The sequence below is a fragment of the Phaethon aethereus genome (assembly GCF_964289735.1).
Source record: "Phaethon aethereus genome assembly, chromosome: Z".
Classification (NCBI taxonomy): domain Eukaryota; kingdom Metazoa; phylum Chordata; class Aves; order Phaethontiformes; family Phaethontidae; genus Phaethon; species Phaethon aethereus.
Genome location: NC_138577.1, coordinates 89,570,891 through 89,591,735, shown reverse-complemented (window position 1 = coordinate 89,591,735; position 20,845 = coordinate 89,570,891). Strand labels below are relative to the sequence as shown.

The window sequence follows — 20,845 nt, the reverse complement described above, 5'->3', positions numbered from 1 at the left end:
CGGGAAGGGCCGGGCGCAGCCGTCGTCCTCGGCCCTGCAGTCCCGTCCCCTGCTCCCGTGGCTCCGCCCCACAGGCCCTGCGCTGCGGCGGCCGCGGCAGCCGGATGTGACGCCATCGCGCAGAAGCCCATTTGACGCGTTTGGGCGGGGCGGTAGCACAAGCCCGCCCACCCGACCCCCAACGAATCAGCAGTCTCATTACTGATAAGCAACGGTGTCGTATATTCCCCCCGCTGAGGCTCGGCAATAAGCACAGCCGTGATTGGGTGGGTGTTGCTTACCCAGAAGCCCGGAGGGACGCTTCTGCTGACTCGGCCGGGCCGCACGCCGGGGCCACAGTCGCCGGAAGGGAACGGAGCGGCGCGGCGCGGCTGGCCGCGGAGAAGGAGGAGGAGGAGTAGGCGCGGGCGCGGGCCTGGGCCTGGGCCTAGTGGTGGCAGTGAGCCGTTTCCTGCCGTGGACGCTGCCGCCCCCTGGGCGCAGGGACTTCGCGTAGAGCCCCGCAGGGAGGCGGTGCTGCCTTGCGCCATGGCTGCCACCGCCATCTGGCGCTACCGTGGGGACCCCGAGGCCGAGCAGCCGGCAGTGCTGGGTGAGGCGGTGGGCGGGGCGGGCACCGGGCCGGGCCAGGGGTCGTGGCAGGCCGGGCGGAGGGCGTGGACGAGAGTGTAGCGGGGGCCTTCTCCAGCGGGGGTCGCGGGGCGCGGGCGAGCCGCCCGAGCTCACGGCCTTTCCCTGCTGCCTTGCAGTGCAGTTCTCCAACGGCAGGCTGCAGCGGTCCGACTCCATGCGGTTCACCGCCTATCGAAACAGGGACACGGCCCATCCCCGAAAGAAGCACCGGAGGATCCTGGTAAGGGCCCGCCCGGGGGCGCGCGCTGCTGTGGCCGCCTGCAGCCGGGCCTCTTGTCAGCATCGGCGCTGTAATAATGGCGGCTGCGGGAGCCCGGAGCTGCACCTGTCCCGAAACGGGCCGCAGCGGCGAGTGCAGCTCTGACACCATCCACTAGCCCGTGTGTGCACCGCGGCTCGCCGTGTGGTGAGGAATACTCCACTGTAGCCTGGGTAGCCGCAGGGAACGGCATGTTGGGAGGCTGCAGCCTCTGTTAGAGATCAGGGTGAGAGCTGCAGCCAAACCCATGCTGAGGACACACAACTAATTCCCACATTGGCAGGTAGTGAAGCGTTTTCACCCTTTTTTTGCCCTTATGCTTGTAGTCATGGCAGCTTCTGCAAGTAGGATCTAGAAACCTTGGTAAGACACACAGCCCCGGTGGTCCCATTTTGGGGAGACTGCTGTTCCTCTCCAGACTCCTGCCTGCTGCCCTGCTCCAGCTTCTCTCCTTAATGTATAGTGAGCAAGGCTCAGAAAATGTGCATGGAGCTTTTCTGTGTAGAAGACTTTTTTTTTTTTTTAAATAATCAGAGTTTATCCCCAGCCCGTGCAAGGGAGAGAACTGTTTTTGAAATTTCACATCATCTTTGGGATTTCAGGGGAAGTTCTGGTTCTTATGTGGGCTGCTGCTGCAATGGAGGTGGGCATGATGGGGGGGGTGTTGCAGAACAGGGAAGTGCTTAACGTTCAGGGAAGCCCTGCCCAGGGGACGGAAGGGGGAGAGCCAATCCTGTACCTTGTGGAGCACTCTGTGCTGGTGCGCTAGGTGCCCCGCCAAGGCCACCCACACTTCTGTGGAGAACCGTAAGGTGGACGCCAAAGAAGTGGGTGCAGGTCCTGCAGCTCTGCTGAGTCTTGAGGTGCAGTGGTTTCTGTGGAGCATGTAAGGATCAGACTGTGCCCTGTCCGGCTTGGCCTTGTGGGTTGACTCTTGGAACAGAAAGGAAACCTCAATAATGCAATATGGAACATTTTGATTAATGATATTGAGAGCAATGTGTGAGTGTTGGTAACCTTGCCATCCTGAATACATGCATATTTGAAAAATTTTGATTGATACATGGTTGTGTATTCTCAGGCAAAGGTTGATTTACTGAAATTGTGTGTGTTTGTGATTTATTTTAATAACCTAAAGGGAAATAATGTTTGAAAATTAAAAGCTATTACTTAACAACTCATCAGGTCCATGTAATCACAAAATCTGTTGTGTTATGTTTACACAATGAACACAGTGAATTCTTTACCAAAGGTTTTTTTTGTTGCTGTTGTTAAATTACATTATAAGAAGATTTCTGTTTCTTTCAGTGAAGAGAGAACCAAAATTAAACTCAGGAGGTGCTTTCTGCTGCTATTGTCAAGTTTTACAGCTGCTTATGTGCATGATTCACTCAAGGAATAAATGACTCTTCAGCCAAAATTCTCAGGGGGAATATACTACACTACAGTAGAAACACAAACATTTTGAAATGCATTTAGATGGTTGAGCCATTCCTGGTAGTGCTAGCTGGTTTTTTTGTTAGTCAGTGAATTGCAGCCACTTGGCAGTACTGGAGTCTTAAATGGATCATTGAAAATTACATTTTAAACTGAGTTCCCCTGACTTGTAGTGTTACCTCTGGCCAATGGCCCAGTCTGAAATCTGTAAAGTTTCTACTGTCTGGAAGCTTAGAGAACGTTTGAGCAGCTGTATTAAGGACCCTAAAACATTGAAAATAGTATCTTAAATTGACTGAACCAGTGAAATTTCTGGACCAGTGAAAGCTGAGGTAGAATTACAGGTCATAGGTAGTTTCAGCTTGAAGAAATGTTGTCTGTCTTTTAAAGATTTTGACCCAATGCAAAACGTACCCGAAATGGGCAAAGTGAAGTTTGCCTGCACATGACTAGTTTCCAATGCCTGGGAATGTAGAGCTTTGTGGCACCAGCAAAAATAAAGCCAATGCAGAGAAGGTTATTCACAGCCCTGCATTCAAGTAATTTTTCTTTGTTTTTCAGGTCTCAGAAACTGAAAGGCTTTCATATGTGGGGAATAACTTCGGCAGTGGAGTTATGAAGTGTAACTCTCTGTGCAGGTATGGGTTGCTGGCAAAATGAGGGAAGGAATGTGGAAGTGGAAACAGAGGAATTCCTCAGGCACAAAGGTCCTGGCAGCCTTTTTTAAAGCTGGCTCAGAGGTTCCCATGGAGGCTGTCATTTGAATCAAGAGGGTTTTGACAGGACACTCCAGTGCCTGGCAGCTGCATTGTTTGTGCATGCTATATCTTATGTCTGTTTTGAAGTTGTGATGTTACATATAAATAGAGTATATTTGAAGAGGTCTGTGAAGGAAAGAGTGAGGAGATGGTTTGATGTAGCTGAAAATTAGGAATAACAGCTTTGTTATTAAGAAATCGTTAAGATCATCATCTGCTGCCCAGGAAACCCCTGGGTCATTAATCACCATTTAACTTCAGGGCCACAGCATGACGCTGCTATGTGAACTAATAAGTTGTCAGTGCCACGTACTGTAAAAGGAAGTGTTGGTCAAATCACCAGCCTTTACGTGTTCTGGTTTAAGAATGGGACCTTTGCGGCACTGGGGCAGATCTCACAGCCTCCTAAGAAGTATGCTGTATGTGAGATCTTTATTGTTCTCTAATAGATGAACCGCCAATGGCTGGAGAGCAAAAGTGAAATAATCTTGCCTTGTAATGATCTTCGATACTCAAAGTGTTTCTTTTCTCCTTTGTGTATTACTGCTCCTACTAGCCTATAGAACACTGAAATGCATGTAATGTGCATGTCAGGTTCTTGGTACCTAATGCCCTGCTCTGTAGATCTACTCCAGTTGCCCCACATACTTTGCTCACATAGCTCATCTCTTCTGTAGTTGGACTGCACTGACCTGATCGTGTCTGAGTAGTTAAAAGTACAGGTGGGGTGAGGGACTGAAGAACAGAGTTGTGTAAAACTGTTAGGAAGAGGAGGTGCTTTCAGATGTTAGTGCCCTGGTGGTCCTATGTTCTAAATAAGATTTGAAATGCATTTGTTTACGGAGCGGGTGGTCAAACGCTGGAACAGGCTTCCTAAATAGGTGGTCGATGCCGCAAGCCTGCCAGTGTTTAAGAGGCATTTGGACAATGCCCTTAACATCCTTTAACTTTTGTTCAGCCCTGAATTGGTCAGGCAGTTGGACTAGATGGTGGTTGTGGGTCTCTTCCAGCTGAAATATTCTATTCTGTAATTCTGTAAAAGGAACTGGTTTCATGTCTGCAAGTAGTCCATCAAAACATGCTAATATTAATCTTTGTTCTCTCTGAGAAGTGAAACAAGGAGAGTTGGATCTTTAGATGTAACAGTCTTCAGTTTAAGATGCTGTAGCTGAAAAAAGGCACCAGGAGGCTTTTTCTTCTTAAGTTTGGAGAGATAAATTTAGTTTAGTGAATATGTATGATACAGGTATTAATGGAGTATTATTTCTAGGCAGATTTAGCGCTCTTATCTCTGAATACTGATTAAGAGATGGCTTTAGTGGCTTAAGTGGTTCTTGCCTGCACCTCTGGTGATCCTGAGCTATGGAAACTAACAAGGCAAGCTAACTGCTGAGATGTTTATCTTCAAGTATTAGTTTTGCATTAGGTATGCATATGCCTCAGGATCTCCAGAGATGCAGGCAAGAATCAATTAAGTAATTTCTTGCTTTTCTTTCAAGTTTTCACACCCCATCTTTCTGTCCCTTTCCTCCCACATCTGCTTCAGCTGCATGCATGAGGATTTCCTACAGTGGATCCATCCCATAGCTCTTGGCAGCTGTCAGCCTAAAACTGTGCACTCACAACTGATAATGTGGGTATAACAGAGGTATAACCTCTGACCAAGCCTGGGTGGAAAGTCAATGAGTCCACCAAACCTCTGGGTTTCCTGGGATAGCAGGAATTGCCCAGAGGTCCTTTCTGACCAGCAAGGTGCTGTGATTCCCACTGTACTTGGGCAGCTCCTCTGAGAGCAGTTGCATGGAGAGTATTGGTCCCACTGCAACAGGCAGCCTGTTGTGCAAGTAGGTTTTGTCTTCAGAAAGTGTGTCCTGAGTTTTAGGAAGATGTGTTATGGAACAGAGCAAGTTCAGGCACCAGTCAGAAGGATCACATGGAATGAACTCTTCTGTCTGGATAAGAAACTGGTGCAGTTGATACCCTGATCAGCTTCAGCCAAGGGTGACATACAGGCAGTTCTTGGTGGGTCATGAGACATGGTGAAGCACAGCACAAACCATTTGGGCTTGCCCTTGTGAAATGTGGGATGAAAAGGAATTATGTGAGAGAAATTGCCCTATTTTAAAGATAGCAAAGTCACATTTCTGAGAAGCCTTGAGAACTTAAAGTGACTTGTACTAAGCAGAGAACCGGCCACAGGGAACCCAAGTTTTAAAAACACAGGAAATTTCATAGAAGCACTGAGAAACACATCAAAAAAGAAAAGAGAGAGTAGCAGCCAGCACTCTAGCACCTATACTTCATCTGTGCATTTTGGAGCTAATTTAGTTGTCTTAAGACTTCTACATTTACTTAGAGCAACAGGTAAGTTGTGGGGTTTTTAATATATATATACATATATGTATTTATACGTACTCTCACACATGTGTATGTGCATACCTTGGAGGTAACTTGTTTTATTGTGACATTCTGAATGTGCTTGGAAAAGTTGTATTTGCAAGGCAGAAGAATTGGCAGGGGATGGAGAATACACACGGCTCTGCACCATGTATTTTAAAACATCACTTCCACTGGACTGTCTCTCATTAATCACTTGCCCCTGTTCTTCCTAGGTATTTTGTTGGTGTGTTAGACAAGGACTCTGGGCAAATGGAAGTCTATAATGCTGAAATATTCAACATGCAGCCCTTGCTGTCAGGTAGGAAGATACTGTGTTTAACCCCACCACCAAAATCACAGCATGGTAAACCTGTGTATACATTCAGCTATTGACTACCTGGTTGCTGACAGCAGTGCTCTCTGTCGTCTCTCTGGCTGCTCATTCTTCCTCGTTTGTGCCTCATTCCCTCAGCATGAAGGAAGGATGATACATTACGCTTTCCTTCTAAGGCACTGCATGATGTGAAAAGCAGAGGGAGAAGGAAGCAAACGGAAATCTAGGGTGGAGGTTAAGCAGAGAGTGTTACAGCTGGAGGGTGGAAATGCTGGAGTCAGTAACAAAGTTGTCACTGTTCAAAGTGCAGCCTTGTCTAGATAGCTCTGCTGAGGGAAGCCTAGAAATTGCCAGGTCAAGGGACTGTATCACTGAAAAATAAAACAGTTTTTCTCCAGCAGAACTACTTTTTGTTACTGGACCCAGGAAGATGACCCAAGGAATTTGGTCTTCTGGGAGCTTATTTTTCACCTGTGCAGCAGAACCTGGCTATTGCTGCAATCCATGCATTATGCTCATGGGCTTTATAGCAAAAATTGGCCTGCCTTTCCCTTTTTGTGCTAGGTACATACTCTTATATTCAGTGTGTTCTTTAATTTACAAAGTCCTGTGGAGGAGATCTTGAAGTGATGTGCCAATGGCATCTTTCAGTAATGGATTAGCACTAAAGGGATACTGAATAATGCGTGCTGTCCTGGCTTCTGCAAGCTGAGCATACTGACTTTTGTTCTTTTATAGATAACTTGATACCTGATGACACGAAGGATTATCAGACTAAATCATACAGGGAGAAGGTAAAGTTGAAATCCCGTATCATATTCTACTGTGATTATGCAACTAACAGTGGCAGATGATACTTGTCTGAGCCTGTGATGTTTGGTTTAGTGCCGGGTAAACCTGCGCAAGTTCAGCACTCTCTCTGTGCCTTGGAGATCTATGAGACACCACATTATTAGTGCCTAATTTGGCAGTATTTTCGTAATTATTTTAGGCTTAATTACAATTTCAGTTACTTCCTTCCCCCTGCAGATCAGTGCTTGTTGCATGGTTGGGTTGTGCCCAGTGAAATGCTTGAAGTTTTCTTAGAGAATGTGAATGTGGAACAAGTGGTGGTTAGCTGAGATTTCCTCTTAGGTACAAAGTGTCTTCAGTTCAGCAGTGTGTTTTAATTTGCATCTCTCTTGCACAGATGGATTTGTGCATTGAGGCCTTTGGTACCAGCAAGCAGAAGCGAGCTCTGAATTCTCGGCGAATGAATGCAGTGGGCAATGATATTCTGAATACAGCTGTGACAAAAGCAGCAGCAAACATTATAGATGCAAAGGGAGTAACAGGTAAGAATATTGTCTCAGGCTTTAATGAAGGCAAGCAGAAGTGCCTTTTCTGTTTGTTCCTTGCTAAGTATGGTAGAAAGAATAAAGGGGTTTTCTTTGAGTGACCAAGGAAGCAGCTGGTCTAACAGCTGAGAAGGCACATGTGGAGAAAACTCACAGATCTTCCTGGTGGAAAAGGAACTGTTTCCTTATAATTCTGCTAGACTTAGCGTGGGAGTTGCCTGAATAAGGGAAGGTCCCTGTGGTATAAGTGTCTGTCCCTGCCCATTGTTGGGAGCTCTTCCAGGAGTCCCTGGATATCAATTTACTGGAATAAAGGCAGTACATTCACCTGGTCTGAACTGAGATGCTGAATGGAAGAAGGAAGGTGGAGAAATGACAGAGGAGTCATGGCAGGGCAAGAAGAATAGGCAGGGCCCTGAAGCACACAACTGACAAGGAGAGGCAGAGGGAGCTGGGCTTGGTTAGTCTAGCAAAGAGGAGGCCAAGGGGTATGCAGCAGCCCACGACTACCTCAAGGGCACTCGGAGCCAAACCCTTCTCAGCGGTGCCAGCAAGGGTCAATAGCACAAGTTGCAGTGTTCCCTGGACCTTGGAAGTCCACATGAGAGACTGGGGGAACCTTCTTTCCTTGGAAGGTGGTGCAGCTGTGGAACAGGTCACACAGAGGTGTGGAGTCACTGTCCTTGGGGGTTTCCAAGCTTTGACAAGACAAAGCCTGGGCTGGCCTGATCTGGTGCTGTAGACAGTCCTCCTCAGAGCAGGAGATTGGCCGAGAGACCAAAACGAGCACTTCTGGGATTCTGAGTTTCATTGGCTGTGAATGGGAGAGATGGCTGTTGACTATAGAACCCATCAGCTCTCATCCCTTCTGTTCCAGATTGGATATTGACTGTGGTCTCAGAGCTGCTTTGTTCCAAATGGATGTCCAGTGGAACCCAGGGTGCCAAAACAATATTCTGCCCACCCTGCAGGCAAGAGGTGCAGCAGCAGCACCCAGTTTGTCTTGGTGCACTTCTTTCCTAGATTATTCTCTAGTCTGGAGTGGCTTTTCTAAATTTTAAGGAGCAGAAGGTTCTTCGTAGAAGTGATGACACCAGTCTAAAACCCAGCATGCTGAATACATAACAAGTGTATCAAGTTCTTGGCCTTTCTGTGCTTACTGGAATGCTCTCTACAGTCAGCACCTACAGGTGGCAGTAATGAAACAAAATAAGGAAAAGGCTACAGGTCTTCCCTGCTACTGTCCCAAGTGAGATAAACTGAACTGGAGTTTTAAACCTTTAAAACTCCAGCTGTGACTAAACTGGTGTTGACCCAAGAACCACCATTGAATAGACTTGTGTTTAAACAAGGATCTGGGTTGTGGTCATGTTATCAGTAATTTTGTTTGCATGGTCCAAACACTCTCTTCTTTCCTGCTTCCCTCCAAAGCGTTGATCCAGGATGTGGCCCAAGATGATGTGCAGAACATCTCAGTCTTCCTCCCACCATGTAACGAAGATGCGGACAAACCAGAAAATGTTTACAAATTTGAGGACAGTATCTTTTTCTGTGTCAGAGTCATTTCCCACACCTGTAAGCCTCAATGTCCGTGGTCTGGCATATCGGAGTGAGTGCTGCCAGGTGTATGGATGAGCTGAGCCTTCTCCCCTCACAAGCCAAAAACTGACAGCAGGGACATGGTGTGTTGAGATTTTTGGGCCTGCAAGTCCAATATCCTGCCTCTTTCCTTCAGAGAGCAGGATGCTATGTCTCCCTGTTGGCAGCAGTTTGACTGGGAATAGTAATGAGGTCAGCCATGCAGGAGTGGTGACTTGTGGTTGAGCCACAGTCGTTCAGAGACCCTTGTTATTGGTCAGCTTCCAAGTGTTGTCATTATGTCCTGCCTATTTATAATTTCCTTCCCTACAGTGAGAGTGGGTAGAGCTTATCTCACTGTAGGCTGTTCAGAAGGGACAGCAAAGGCACACTTGTTCTTTTCTTTAAAATCCTTCCAGTTCTGTCCCCAGCAGAGTATGAAGCATTGCGGGTTCCAGCAGCAGTCTTTGTTAACATCACTCCAGAAGAAATCACCAAGAAAACAGAAGATAAAAGGTATTGCTGCTGCAAACAGCATTGTAATAGTTGTGGTGGGCCCTATGAAACTGTAGTTTTTCTGTGGGGTAGAATGGCTACTGCTGCCAGTTCTGCTGTACCCAGGCTGATCTTTTCAGTGCAGCGGGAGGACATTTGATCCAAGCATGGCTGAGCAACAAGTACCTGGGGGAATGTGGGGTGTAGTTACATACAGGTGAGGAAGCTGTATGCACAGTAGCATGGCTGCCCTTTGGGCAACTGATCGCAGAGGAGGAGAGTGGAGAAATCCCAAGTGAGGTCTGAATGCAGGTGCCTAGAAGATGGACCACAGAACTGTGCGGAGCATGATACGCCCATGGCTGGGCACTGTCCCAGCCAAGTACTGACTTGCTATGGAGGTTGCTGTGGCTTGGCAAGCTGACATGGATGTACACTTAGAGCTCTTAAGCCCTTGTGCTGAGAGGCTGAAGTGAGCAGGGAAAGCACAAACTGCACCTCACTCCTTGTGCTTCCTGCCTGCCTGCCTTTGCCAAAGTAGAAGTGTGTTTGTGTGCCATGTTGAGAGCCTGCAGTTTCTGCAGTGTAGGGACCTTTTTAGTAGCTGCACACTAAAAGGGGCTGGCTGAATGTAGTGAACATTGACAGGAAAGTGCTCACAAAACAGCCTCCCAGGCTATGCTTTATAGGTGTCCAGGGAACTCTTCCCAAACAGCTGAGCATTGAAGTTACAGACGTGTACCGTCCTCCTGACAATGTAAACTGGTTCCTGGTTCTTTGAGCATCATCCTCCCCCTCTATCTCTTTCAGCCATTGCTCCTTTGTTTTAGAGGAGCTGAAGTTCCTGCCTACTGATGAGAACAGCAGAGATTACAAGGCCCGATGCCTCTGGTTCCTGGACACCCTTATTAAGTTCAGCTACCTGAAAGTGATCAAGAAGAAGCGTAAGAGACTTTTCAGCCCCTCCACTTATAAGCTGCCTGCTGAGACTGGGTTTGTAATTACTGCAGTAGGAAACAGTAAAGCTGTCCAGAATGAGCTGTGTGATGAAAGAGCTAGCTGCAGTGGTTGCTTTCAGCCTGTTTCATGCTGAGGTTGAGGATGTCCATGTTGTTGAGGGTTGTTAGATCTACGTCTGCTCGGAGATGGTATGTCTAATCCTTTTCAGTCCCTTTGTAACTGCAATGCATCAGGATGGCACCATGAGAACCTTTTGGTAGGAGACAGGGTAGCTTGGATTGGAGATTTTGAGATTCTTTCTCAAGTTTGTTGATAGTTCTGTACTTATAAACATGTTTTATATTTCCACACTTTAGTTCTAAGTGAAGAGGCTGGAAATTGTTGGCTCTCTCCCTCATCCAGCCTCCATATTCCAGGTGCAAGATGCATATAGTACACAGTACATCTTTTATATCTCTTTTTGTGCTTTTGAGAATGTCCTCGTAATCCTGTGCTTATTAGCTCCATGTGTGGATCACAGTGATCATACCTCTGTTGTATTCAGGATCTTGCTTTTAAAATGGCAGGAACTGCTGTTCTCAAAAGCAGTGCACAAAATATTTTGGTTGAGATTTTCAAGGTTTGCCATCTTCCGTAGAACTTGTGTATCTGAGTCAGTGCTGAAAATGTCATTGTTAGCATTTTCAATGGCAGGGGGGCAATGGAGGAGGAAATGGCAAGCTTGGCTGTAAATATTCTCCTGCATTGCTGGAGGCACAGGATTCTCCCTGTAGGACTTAGTCAAGGAGGATGTGGAAATGACTAGTCTTGGTCCTAGCAGGAATTAATTAGTGTGGTTTCTGTTTTAATAATATTTTGTGACAGGACCATCTATTAAAAGGCAGGAATCTGTTGAAAGAAATGTATGCATAGGTGCACATGCACGCATTTTAGATTGGGTAGTATTGAAGTGGGAGATCCCATTTGAATAAAAAAGTGAAAGCTGTTAGGAGCCTCTCTGACCTGAAAAATTATGAGACCTAGAAATCAAGTGCCCAGGTTCCTTTTAGGTTCTCTATGTTTCTGGGGAGAGGGGATAAATGTTGTGGTAATAAATGTGCTATTATGATGGCTGGAGATGGGCAATACAAGAAAGAGTATGTGTTTCTCATTCCAGTGCAAAACCCCTTTCTATCCTAGATCCTATGGGTCGTGAATGCCCACACATAATTAGCGGGAAACTCATGAAGAATTTCACTTCACTGACCTACAACAATGGCAGGTAAGGAGCGATGTTTGCTTTGATGTTTTTGAGGCAGAGATATGGCAGAGTTCAGGCTGAAGGGCCATGGACACATTATCAGGAAACCTCCTACCAAAATGGAAGATAGCAGTAGCTTCTCTTGCTTCACACTCACAGCCCTGCAGAACATTGGGTTGTGGTTGGTGATAGTCCATTTTAGACAGTACAGGTCTAAAATGTGACTGGGATAAGCAAGCCTGCACCTGTGGATTTAGCTAGTGTGACCAAATGGGGTGCCCAGCTATCTGCCTGACCATTTCTGGGTGCAGGATGGCAGAATGGGTGCTTGCTTTGCAGCTGACTCTTGACTGTGCAGTTAAACAGGCAGCTGTGCACACATACATTTTCACTGTGAATCAAGGCAGCTGACAGATGTGTCAGCTCTTCCACCATACCAGAGTGAGTCAGGACAGAAGTAGTGCAGTGACTAAATAACAGTGCTTTTTTTATGTTCACATAGTTTAATTAGTGTAACAGGGGTGCTTTTACGTGAACCTAGGCATGACTTGTTGAGATTCTCCATTGAAAACTACAGAGACAAAACTGTATAAAGATTTGCGTTGGTTAACTTGCCCTGGGCTGAGACCCACACTGGCTGCACCCATGTGGATACAGGCCAAAGAATTCTGCATAAGATTTGCCCAGGCATTGCCCTGCCAGCAGTGACAAAAGTATGGTATAGTAAGGTAGCATCTGGTCCTGTTGTGGCGGTCAGCCAAGAGAAGGCACCACCCCATGACTGGAGCAGAGGCTCAGATGCTCCCACAAGGTCCTCCTTTCTGGCTGTGTCAGAGCCACTTGTGTGGTGCTGAGTACTGTCTCACTGCAGAGTGGGCCTTGGGCAGGCGTTAGAGGCTGCTTTTGACCAGCTGGTCCTTGGCTGCAGCCTTTAGATGGATGTCACTTACAGCTAAGCAGTTATAAATCTGCATAAACATTTTCAGCAATCCTGTTGAGTGGCAGCACCAAAATACAGGCAAGAGTGACTAGTATCCTCACTCTTGCCACAGTGCCTTCCCTACAGTTTGGAACCCAATAGCCTCTCTGCCTAGAAGGGGAATAATGCTGATGCTCAGCTATTGCACAGCTGCACTGCTGCTGTTAATCTGACAGGAGCAGAGAATTTGAGTCCGAATGGGCCAGCTTTTGTCTGAAGGTGCAAACCAGTGACGAGCAGCCAGATGCTCCCAGAGAACTGCCAGCCAGGGATCTGCTTTGTGTGGATTGTGTATTTGACATGCTGTTAGTAGTTACACTGAATGCCCTCAGAACAGCTTCCCTTTGCTTTCCTCTAGCATGTAATCAGCATACCAAAGAGACTGAAGTGTCATTAGTTGATGGTTCTGTCAAGGCTGTCTAGTGATAAACAACCTCTGAGGCCTACAGTTTGGAACAGAAATAGGGGCAGGTGAGCAGGACAAAGGAACTTGTTAGGCCCCTGTGATCAGAGGTCTGCGTTGCTTTGAGCTCTTTGGTGTCTAGGAAAAGTCAGTGATGTCTAACTGGGGTTCCAGTTCTGTCTGCACCTCAGGGGTGTTTTGATTTGGGTTCACTGACATTCCACATCTCATGCGTTCTCCCTCTTGCCATGCAGTGTCCAGAACTTAATCTCTGCATCAATGAAGGCAAAAATCACAGCATACGTCATTGCATTGGCTCTGCACATTAACAACTTCCAAATAGACCTCACTGTCCTGCAGAATGACATGAAGCTCCAAGAAAGCAGGTGAGTCGTGTTTGTTCGTACCTGCTGAGATATCCTGTGATCCTCCTACAAAGAGCCTTTGAGGGGAGAGCTCTGGAGCCTCTGGCACCTGGGTAGCACAGTAATAGCTGCTAGTGAGTCCCTTTTGTTGTAATTGGACTCTCTTTCATAAATGTGTTGAAGCTTTATTTTGAAGCCCTGGTGCTCATAAAGGAGGGTGGTTATACATCTCAAACTTTGAAAGGGCACTTGCCGCAGAGGGGTCCTCGGGTGCATCAGGAGACTCTTCAGCTATTCTGCAGGAAAGGAAACAGAGGCAAGCAGCACCGAAATGGCCATCCAGGGCAGATTCCTGGACTAGACCTATCAACTGGACCCAGCTCTGTTTCTTGCCTGACAAATTACATCACTCTTCACCTTCCTGTCCACTGTGCCCCTTCTTCCTGCAGAGCTCCTGTCCCTGTTAGGTACTAGTCTGGGTATAAGTGCAGTTTTGCAGCTGACTGCAACAGGAAAACTAGAAATGGGTGTGGTGTTTTCTCACAGTTGCATTGCAAGCATGTAGTTGCTGTTTACATGGAGGAATCCCTGGCCCCTGAAATTTACCCACTCTGAACTTTGCACCTAGGAGATTGTTTTTATTTCTGAAATACTGATGAACTTGTGGACTTTCCAGCCAAGCATCACAGGGAGAGGTTGTAGGCAGAACTGCTGGTTATAGTATTTGAAATAAGGATTTGCCAAATCGGGGTTAGTGAAGGTGAATAGGCAGAAAACAGCTTGTACAATAAACTTCAGGGCAAACAGCCCTTGCTGTGTTAGGTTTTGGAGGCAGTTGCTCCCTAGACTTTAATTTTCTATTGAAGAATGCTTAAGTGTCATGCAGCTGCTGTTAGCTGCTAGACCTGCTTTTCCCAGCAGGTGTCAGTTGGAGCCTGCTGCCAGCTCCTCTGGCTCTGGGAGTTCTTCCATTGCAGTTTGTGCTGTACTGTCTCTCTGGCCCCTGCAAAATAAATCAAGAATTGATCTGAACTGCTCGACCAGTCCACTGTGCTTGCTGGGAGACCTCCCAGCAAGCAGACATCAGCTTAGCAGGCAGCTTATTAATACTGTCTGGGGTGGGGTCAGCTGGCCTTGTTAGTTGACTGTTCATCCATGCTCATTAGTATCTCTCACACCCTGTCCTATTCTGTGGGCAATGGTGGCACCAAGGGCATGTGCTTCCTAATTCAGTCACATTGGTGTTTCATAACAGGATTGCTTAGCGGTTGTGCGGTAGGGTATGAACAGTGGAGGGACACAAACCCTTCACTGCAACTGAGAAAAACATTGTGGACTATCCTAGGGTTTCTGGCTGAGGGATATGATATTAAGGTCTGCTAATAATTGGAAGTTATCAGAGCCCTATGTCACGTGTTGGTTTTGCAAGCTCCCTAGTCAGCCTTGATGGAATTATTGCTGATTTTGCCCCCAGTTATGCTCTTTATTCTTTGATGGGTAGTAGTGTGTTTAACAGCAGTGTTTGCTGTTGGTTTTCACCTATTTTTTCTTTTTTTTTCTTTTTTAAACTAAGCTTTAAGGAATCCACATTTTTTTTTGCAGTTGACACCTAGCTTTTGTTTTTAACTGCTGTACTGGAGCTGGGAACACAGGGCATAGGATGCTGTTGAGAAAAGGGTGGAGCAGGCTGGGACCTGTTGGAAGAATTGAGGAGAGCCACTTGATGGGATGATCCTTGCTTGGAGTGGGAGGTTTGACTGAAGAATCCTTCTCAACTGAATCTGTTTCTATTTCAAAGATAATAAAGTCAGCTGGGAGGATTCTGGGACTTACGTGTTCTCAGGACCGCAGCTGAGACTGCGACACTCATTTCCCTGATAGCTTCCCTTCAGATGCACTTTCTTCTCTCTGACAAGCCTCCAGGTGTGTTCTGGCTTGCGCCTTCTTGACCAAGCTCTTCACACTACACATCTCAGCCAAGCCCCTCTTCTTACATGTAAAGATGCTGAATTTTAGTGGCTGAGAGATGATGTTCTTGCTCTACTAGATTGCATTCATTGTACTGCACATGGGAGATGAGTGCACTGGGAAGCAACCATGGGCTGCCAGCAGCAGCAGCTGAACACAAATAGTGACTGTTCTCTTTGTGGGGAAGTGGAAAGCAGCGTTATTTTTTCATAAGTCAGCTTGCCATTGAGTAAGGCAATGCGGGTTTATAATGCTCTCCGAGGTGGTCGTGCTCAGATCAGCATTCTAGCGTCCCCAGGAAGGCTCTACCTTGTAGTCTTTGAATACTTCCAGCTTCTGTCTCTACAGTATCCTTGAGATGCAGAGAAGCATCCTGCTTGCTGGTGCCTCCAGCTTCTCCCCTGAGACAAAAGGCTGTTGATCTTTTGTGCAGTGTCATGGTACAGGAGACATGTGCGCCCCACAGACACAGTGTCTTTCTGGTGTTTTCCAGGATGATGGACATTGCAAAGGCCATGCGGTTGAAGGTCTCCAAGGCAAAGGGGCTGCCAGGACTTGAGAATGATCACAGCCACAAGCTGGGCACTCTCTCTCTCCCCTTGCCTGTGCAGAAGGTATTGGGGAACCAACGGAAGCGCAAGAAAATGAACTGAAATGTCTGCGAGGCCTGAGCAGAGGTGCTCATTTCTCAACTGCTGTTCTGCACACAGAGGATCATGGGGATGCTTTTGTCTGTTGGATTTGGCTGTTCAGCATCAGCACATGACCCTGCTGAAACCCTGTCTCAAGGCTGGGTGGGAACAGATGTTCACCTCATTAAACTGTTTCTTTTTTCTATTTATGTAGAATAGCTATAATAAAACCTTTTTCTTTTTTCCTGTCTATATGAGTGGAGAAAGATATAGGTTGTGCTGGAGCAAAAGAACGTGGGTTGAAACTGCAGGTCCTCCACTGACTACTGTTCTGTTTGGTTCTGGCAGTGACCTGTCAGCTTGTGGCGTGCTTTACCCCTTGTTCACACATGCAGAGTAGAAAGCATAGGAAGGGAGACACTAAACAAAGCATTACGTACACAAAACCTGTTGGCTCTTTGTGTGTTTGTTTCTGTAGAGCTTCAGTCTAATTCTGTGTTCAAAAAGTGTAAGGGTGCACGACAGAGTATTTCTGCTGCTTTTCCTATCCTGCCTTGCCTGGAGGAGGTAGAATTCTGCTGGCTCAGAGCTGGTGTCATCTTCAGAAAAGGTGATTAGTTTGAATCCACAGCTGTGGATTCCCAGTCTTTGGGAGAGAGACTTCTGGGCTAGTTTCTCTGCCTTTTCACTCTAGTCCTGGGTTGCTGGGCTGTAAGCCTCAGTGTGGGTGTTTACTAAGCAAGGTTGTAGGAATCTGGGGCTTGTGAAAAAATGAGGATCACCTCCAAGAGAAAAAGCTTATGTGAAACAGGAGCATGGGATGTCAAGAGCATGCTTCTCTTTGAGGTATCTTTGCTTCAGCTAGTAATTTGGGTTTAGTACATCATTTTGGGATTTAAGGGTAATTCCTTATGCACCTTAATGACCCACTAGTCACAGCTCTCATTAGAAGTGACACAAACATCCAGTTTTCTGGGTAGAGGATAATTAACACCATGGGAATTACAGGCTGCAGAAAATCAACAGGAATGTTTTTATCACAGAATGGTTGTGGTTGGAAGGGACCCTGCTCAAGCAGGGCCACCCAGAGCCAGGTACTCAGGACTGTGTCCAGATGACTTTCATATGACCATCTCCAGTGATGGAAACTCCACAACCTCTCTGGGTAACTTGTGCCAGTGTGTGGTCACCCTCACAAGTTTAAAAAAAAAAAAAAAGTGTTTCCTGATATTCAGAGGGAGCCTTCTGTGTTTCAGTGTGTGTTTGTGGCCTCTGGTCCTGTCACTGGGCACCACTGCAAAGACTCCAGCTTGTCCTCTTGGCACCTTCTGTTCAGCTATTTATAGACATGAATGAGCACCTCCTGAGCCTTTTCTGCTCCAGGCTGAGCAGTCCCAGCTCTCAGGCTTCTCTCACATGAGTGATGCTTCAGTCCCTTCATCATCTTAGTCTCCCTTCATTGGACTCTCTTCAGTATGTCCATGTCTTTCTTGTACTGGGGAGCCCAGAAGAAGACACAGCACTCTCGGCGTGGCCTCACCAGTGCTGAGCAGTGGGAAAGGATCACCTCACTTGACCTGCTGGAGATGGTCCTCCTAATGCCACCCAGGACACAATTAGCCTCTGCTGCAAGGGCACGTTTCTGGCTCATGTTCAACTTGGTGTCCACCAGGACCCCCAGATCCCTGTTTTCTGGTTGGGCAGCCTGCAGCATGTCCTGGTGCATGGGGTTGCTCCTCCTCAGGTACAAGACTGCAATTCCCCATGTTGAACTTGGAAAGCCTCTGACTTACCCAGGCCTTGTTCTCAGGTCTTCAGTAGAGTGAATTTGCTCAGGGATCTGATCTGGCTGAAACCACTTTCTGTGGTTTTTTTAATTCTCATTAGGATCTGGTCTTCTGCATATCAGAACCAGCAGCTCTGACTTAGACTGGTATGAAGCACTATTCTGAGATAATTAGTTTATCTTCTTTATGTAATTCTATCTCATTGCTGCTGTGTTTGAGATGGTTGATATGGAGCATGAGGAGGGGAGCAGATGTGGATCACCCTGACAATGCCATTGGTTTTGGGATTGAAAAATTAACTGCTCTTGCAAAGTTGCTTCTGTGTGCTAAGGTGAGCAGAGAAGTAGAAAGCAGAGGTGGTTGCCTCACCAACCAAACAAGAAGTGATGTTCTTTTCTATGATTTGGAGCAACTTGTAGCAGAGATGAGTATGTTAATTGCCTCTCGACATCACTGCTGTGTGCAGCAGGGCCTGTTCTGACCGAATCTGAGAGCAGCACCCCTGATTCAGGGAAAATGAGTGCTAATTTAGTCCAAATGGGACAATGACTCATCTGCAGTGTGTCTCACTATTAGCACCTGCACCTTGCAGAGTAGCTATTTGCCTTCCCAATAACACAATAAGAGTTCTTCACTATAGGGAAAGGAGTGCTAAGGCAGGGATGTGGCAGTCGGGGAAGGGTGCCAGAGATCCCGTCCTGGGTCCAGAAAGATGCTCCCCAGCGCTGGACAGCCCCCATGGAAGCAGGCAGGACAGGGCTGCAGGCAGGTCCTGTAGAGGGGACTCTTACCAGGTGTGAACTGCAGCAAGATGTAGGTAGCCTAGATGCCCTGGTCAAGGACTCTTATCCCTGTTTCATCATGGAGAGGGGAGAGGAAGTAGATGGGCTGATCCCTGGGAGACAACAGGAAAGGCTGAAAGGAGAAATCCAGTAGCAGTAGGGAAAGGTGCTTTGCTGGAAATGAGGAGAGGTTTACTAATGCTCTGCTTAATTTTCTGGGGTCACCTTACTTGAAAGCATATCTTGAACAGTGAGAGTGCAAGAGAGAGGCCATGTGCTTCTTTCCAGAGATGAGCGTGCAGGAGACTGTTCTAGGGTGGTTTCAAGGATTCCCCAGAAGGGTAGACACATATACACAGACTACAAGGGGAAAAGCAGTAAGTGTTTTATTAACTACAAGCATGCGTTACGCTAAGGGTATCTTACAAAGCAATTGTCTTACCAGTCCGAAGACTGTGAGGAAGATGGACTATCCGTACATTCTAGTGTTGTCTTGCGCTGCATGCTCAGCCCAGCGTCGGTAGGTGCCAGCTTTACATGGGCATCCCCATGGAGGCAACGGTGGCCTCGCCGTACACCAGTCCCCTGCTTTTCGGGAAAATCCCGATATTCATACATTTGCAGAGGAGTGGGTTTCGACACATGTGACCAGCGAGTGCCGAAACACGCCTCTCTTGCTGACTCTCAGCATAGGGAGCCTGTGGCGTATGCGCCTGCTGGTCAGGCTCTGTACACATGGCATATTATCAATCATGCTTAAGCCAATAACAAGATGTTGCAACGATTCCTCCCTTCACATCCTCCCCTAGCATTGTTCAACTTTCTTATCTTTGTGGGAAACCGTCTGGTTTCTCTCACCCGGCCTGTTATCTACTTCTCACCCAGCTATCTGTTTTCTCATTGTGCTAACTGCAGTGTTCTCACAGACCGAAAGTCCATCTTTTAACCCCTCTGCTGTGGTTTTCTCACTGTCTACTTCTCACTCAGTGTCCAACTACGGACCAAAATTCCACCTTTTAACCCCTCTGTATACAGACTGACTGGCAGCTGCAGGTTGGAGAATGCTAACCCTCGCCAGAGCACTGTGCCACCCAGACAGGCCAGCTGGGAGCATGAGAGCCACAGCAGTAGCTTTCCTTGGACTGCCACCAAACAGCTCTGAACCCGTGCTGTGAAAACACACCTGCCCACAGCTGCTGCCTTAGCAAGTGCATGCTGTAGTCAGGCAGCATCGGCATGCCTGAGCCAGCACAGAAGATGAGGCAAGAGCTACAACGGGTTGTATCGTCGTCCTTGTCTAAGTAGGAGCATGTTCCCGTGGGAGAAGGGTGGCTTCCACAGCTGCTTGGTTTGAAGGTGACCAGAAGCTCTCCCTGCTGCTCCTCTGTCACCACCCCAAGATGACTCCAGTACAGCATTATAGTCCTCTTGGTAAGGTGTCTGGCTACCAGATAAAAGGTTCAATGAAATAGGCTGGGCGCAGGCTCTTTGTCACACCTAAGAGTGTGGGGCTCTGTAGGACGGTGTTGAGTTGGAGTCAGCTTCTCTTGGCAGTGTTGGCATACTGTCTCACAACTGGTTCCTGCACAGGCAGCAGGAGGACAGGCACAGCAGCAGCAGGGAGGCACTCCGCTTTTGACAGTGCTGCCTTTCTGGAAATGATGAGCTCTTACAAGCAGACAAATGAGCTCTTTGAACAAAGCAAAATGCAAGGTGTGTGCTGTGCCAGGAAGTGGCCGTGCAGGTCAAGTATGTGCACGAGCTTTGCACAATGTTCAGGTGGTGAAAAAGCTAGAAGAGCTTCAGATTGTGCCCTCAGCAAGCTGCCAGGTCAGGGTGGCTGGGAGCTGTTACCCACTGTGTTACAATGAGCACTTGAATTAGGGGTTTGCAGAAGAACAGCAGCACCCCATGCTGCTTCTGTTAGGCTCTATAACCTATCCACTGTAATACAAGAACATGAAACATCTAATGATTAATGAGTTCCAGGGAAAATTAATTAATGAGTACCCGCTGAATTGTCTCCACACAAGGACAGAATAGTCCTAACTGTACTGTACAGTCAGGGTCTCAAGTATATTTAACACAAACTTGAAAGATTAATTGGGAAAGCAAACTTTATTTTTTGCTTCCCTTGTGAAGATGAAGTCAGTATGAACGTTTGGATTTTTCCATAGTGACTGATAGTATAAATATTAACAATTGTAAACAATATTTGAATGCTGTACTTCCAGCTCAGCCTGTTGAAAGTTTAAAGATACTTTCACATCACCTCTTCCAGGACTTACTCCATATATTGAAATTAACTGCTTGCTCCTGCTCTGCAATGTGAAGTGACTTAAATTGCATGTATTTTGTGAATAATAGAGAACAATTTTCTGTATGCATGCGTGATGGCATGCGGATCCTCCATGGGACATTTTGCTGCCCCAAAGTGCAAAAAGCACAGAAGGAAGGGGATATTAAAGCTATTGTAAAGATCCCAAATCTCACTGCTTTCTGATTGTTTGGTTGTGGTT

The 20,845-nt window shown here is 47.0% G+C and overlaps 1 protein-coding gene across 1 annotated transcript; it reads left to right on the top strand.

The window, feature by feature from the left end:
• Positions 1 to 528: 528 nt before the first annotated feature.
• Positions 529 to 15,778, top strand: POLR1E (RNA polymerase I subunit E; the record flags this gene model as incomplete). Its single annotated transcript, XM_082013356.1, has 12 exons — positions 529 to 592; positions 750 to 853; positions 2,891 to 2,967; positions 5,700 to 5,785; positions 6,539 to 6,594; positions 6,990 to 7,134; positions 8,569 to 8,676; positions 9,135 to 9,231; positions 10,021 to 10,154; positions 11,350 to 11,431; positions 13,047 to 13,178; positions 15,619 to 15,778. The coding sequence occupies 12 exons, from the start codon at positions 529 to 531 to the stop codon at positions 15,776 to 15,778; spliced, it is 1,245 nt and encodes a 414-aa protein (XP_081869482.1).
• Positions 15,779 to 20,845: the final 5,067 nt, after the last annotated feature.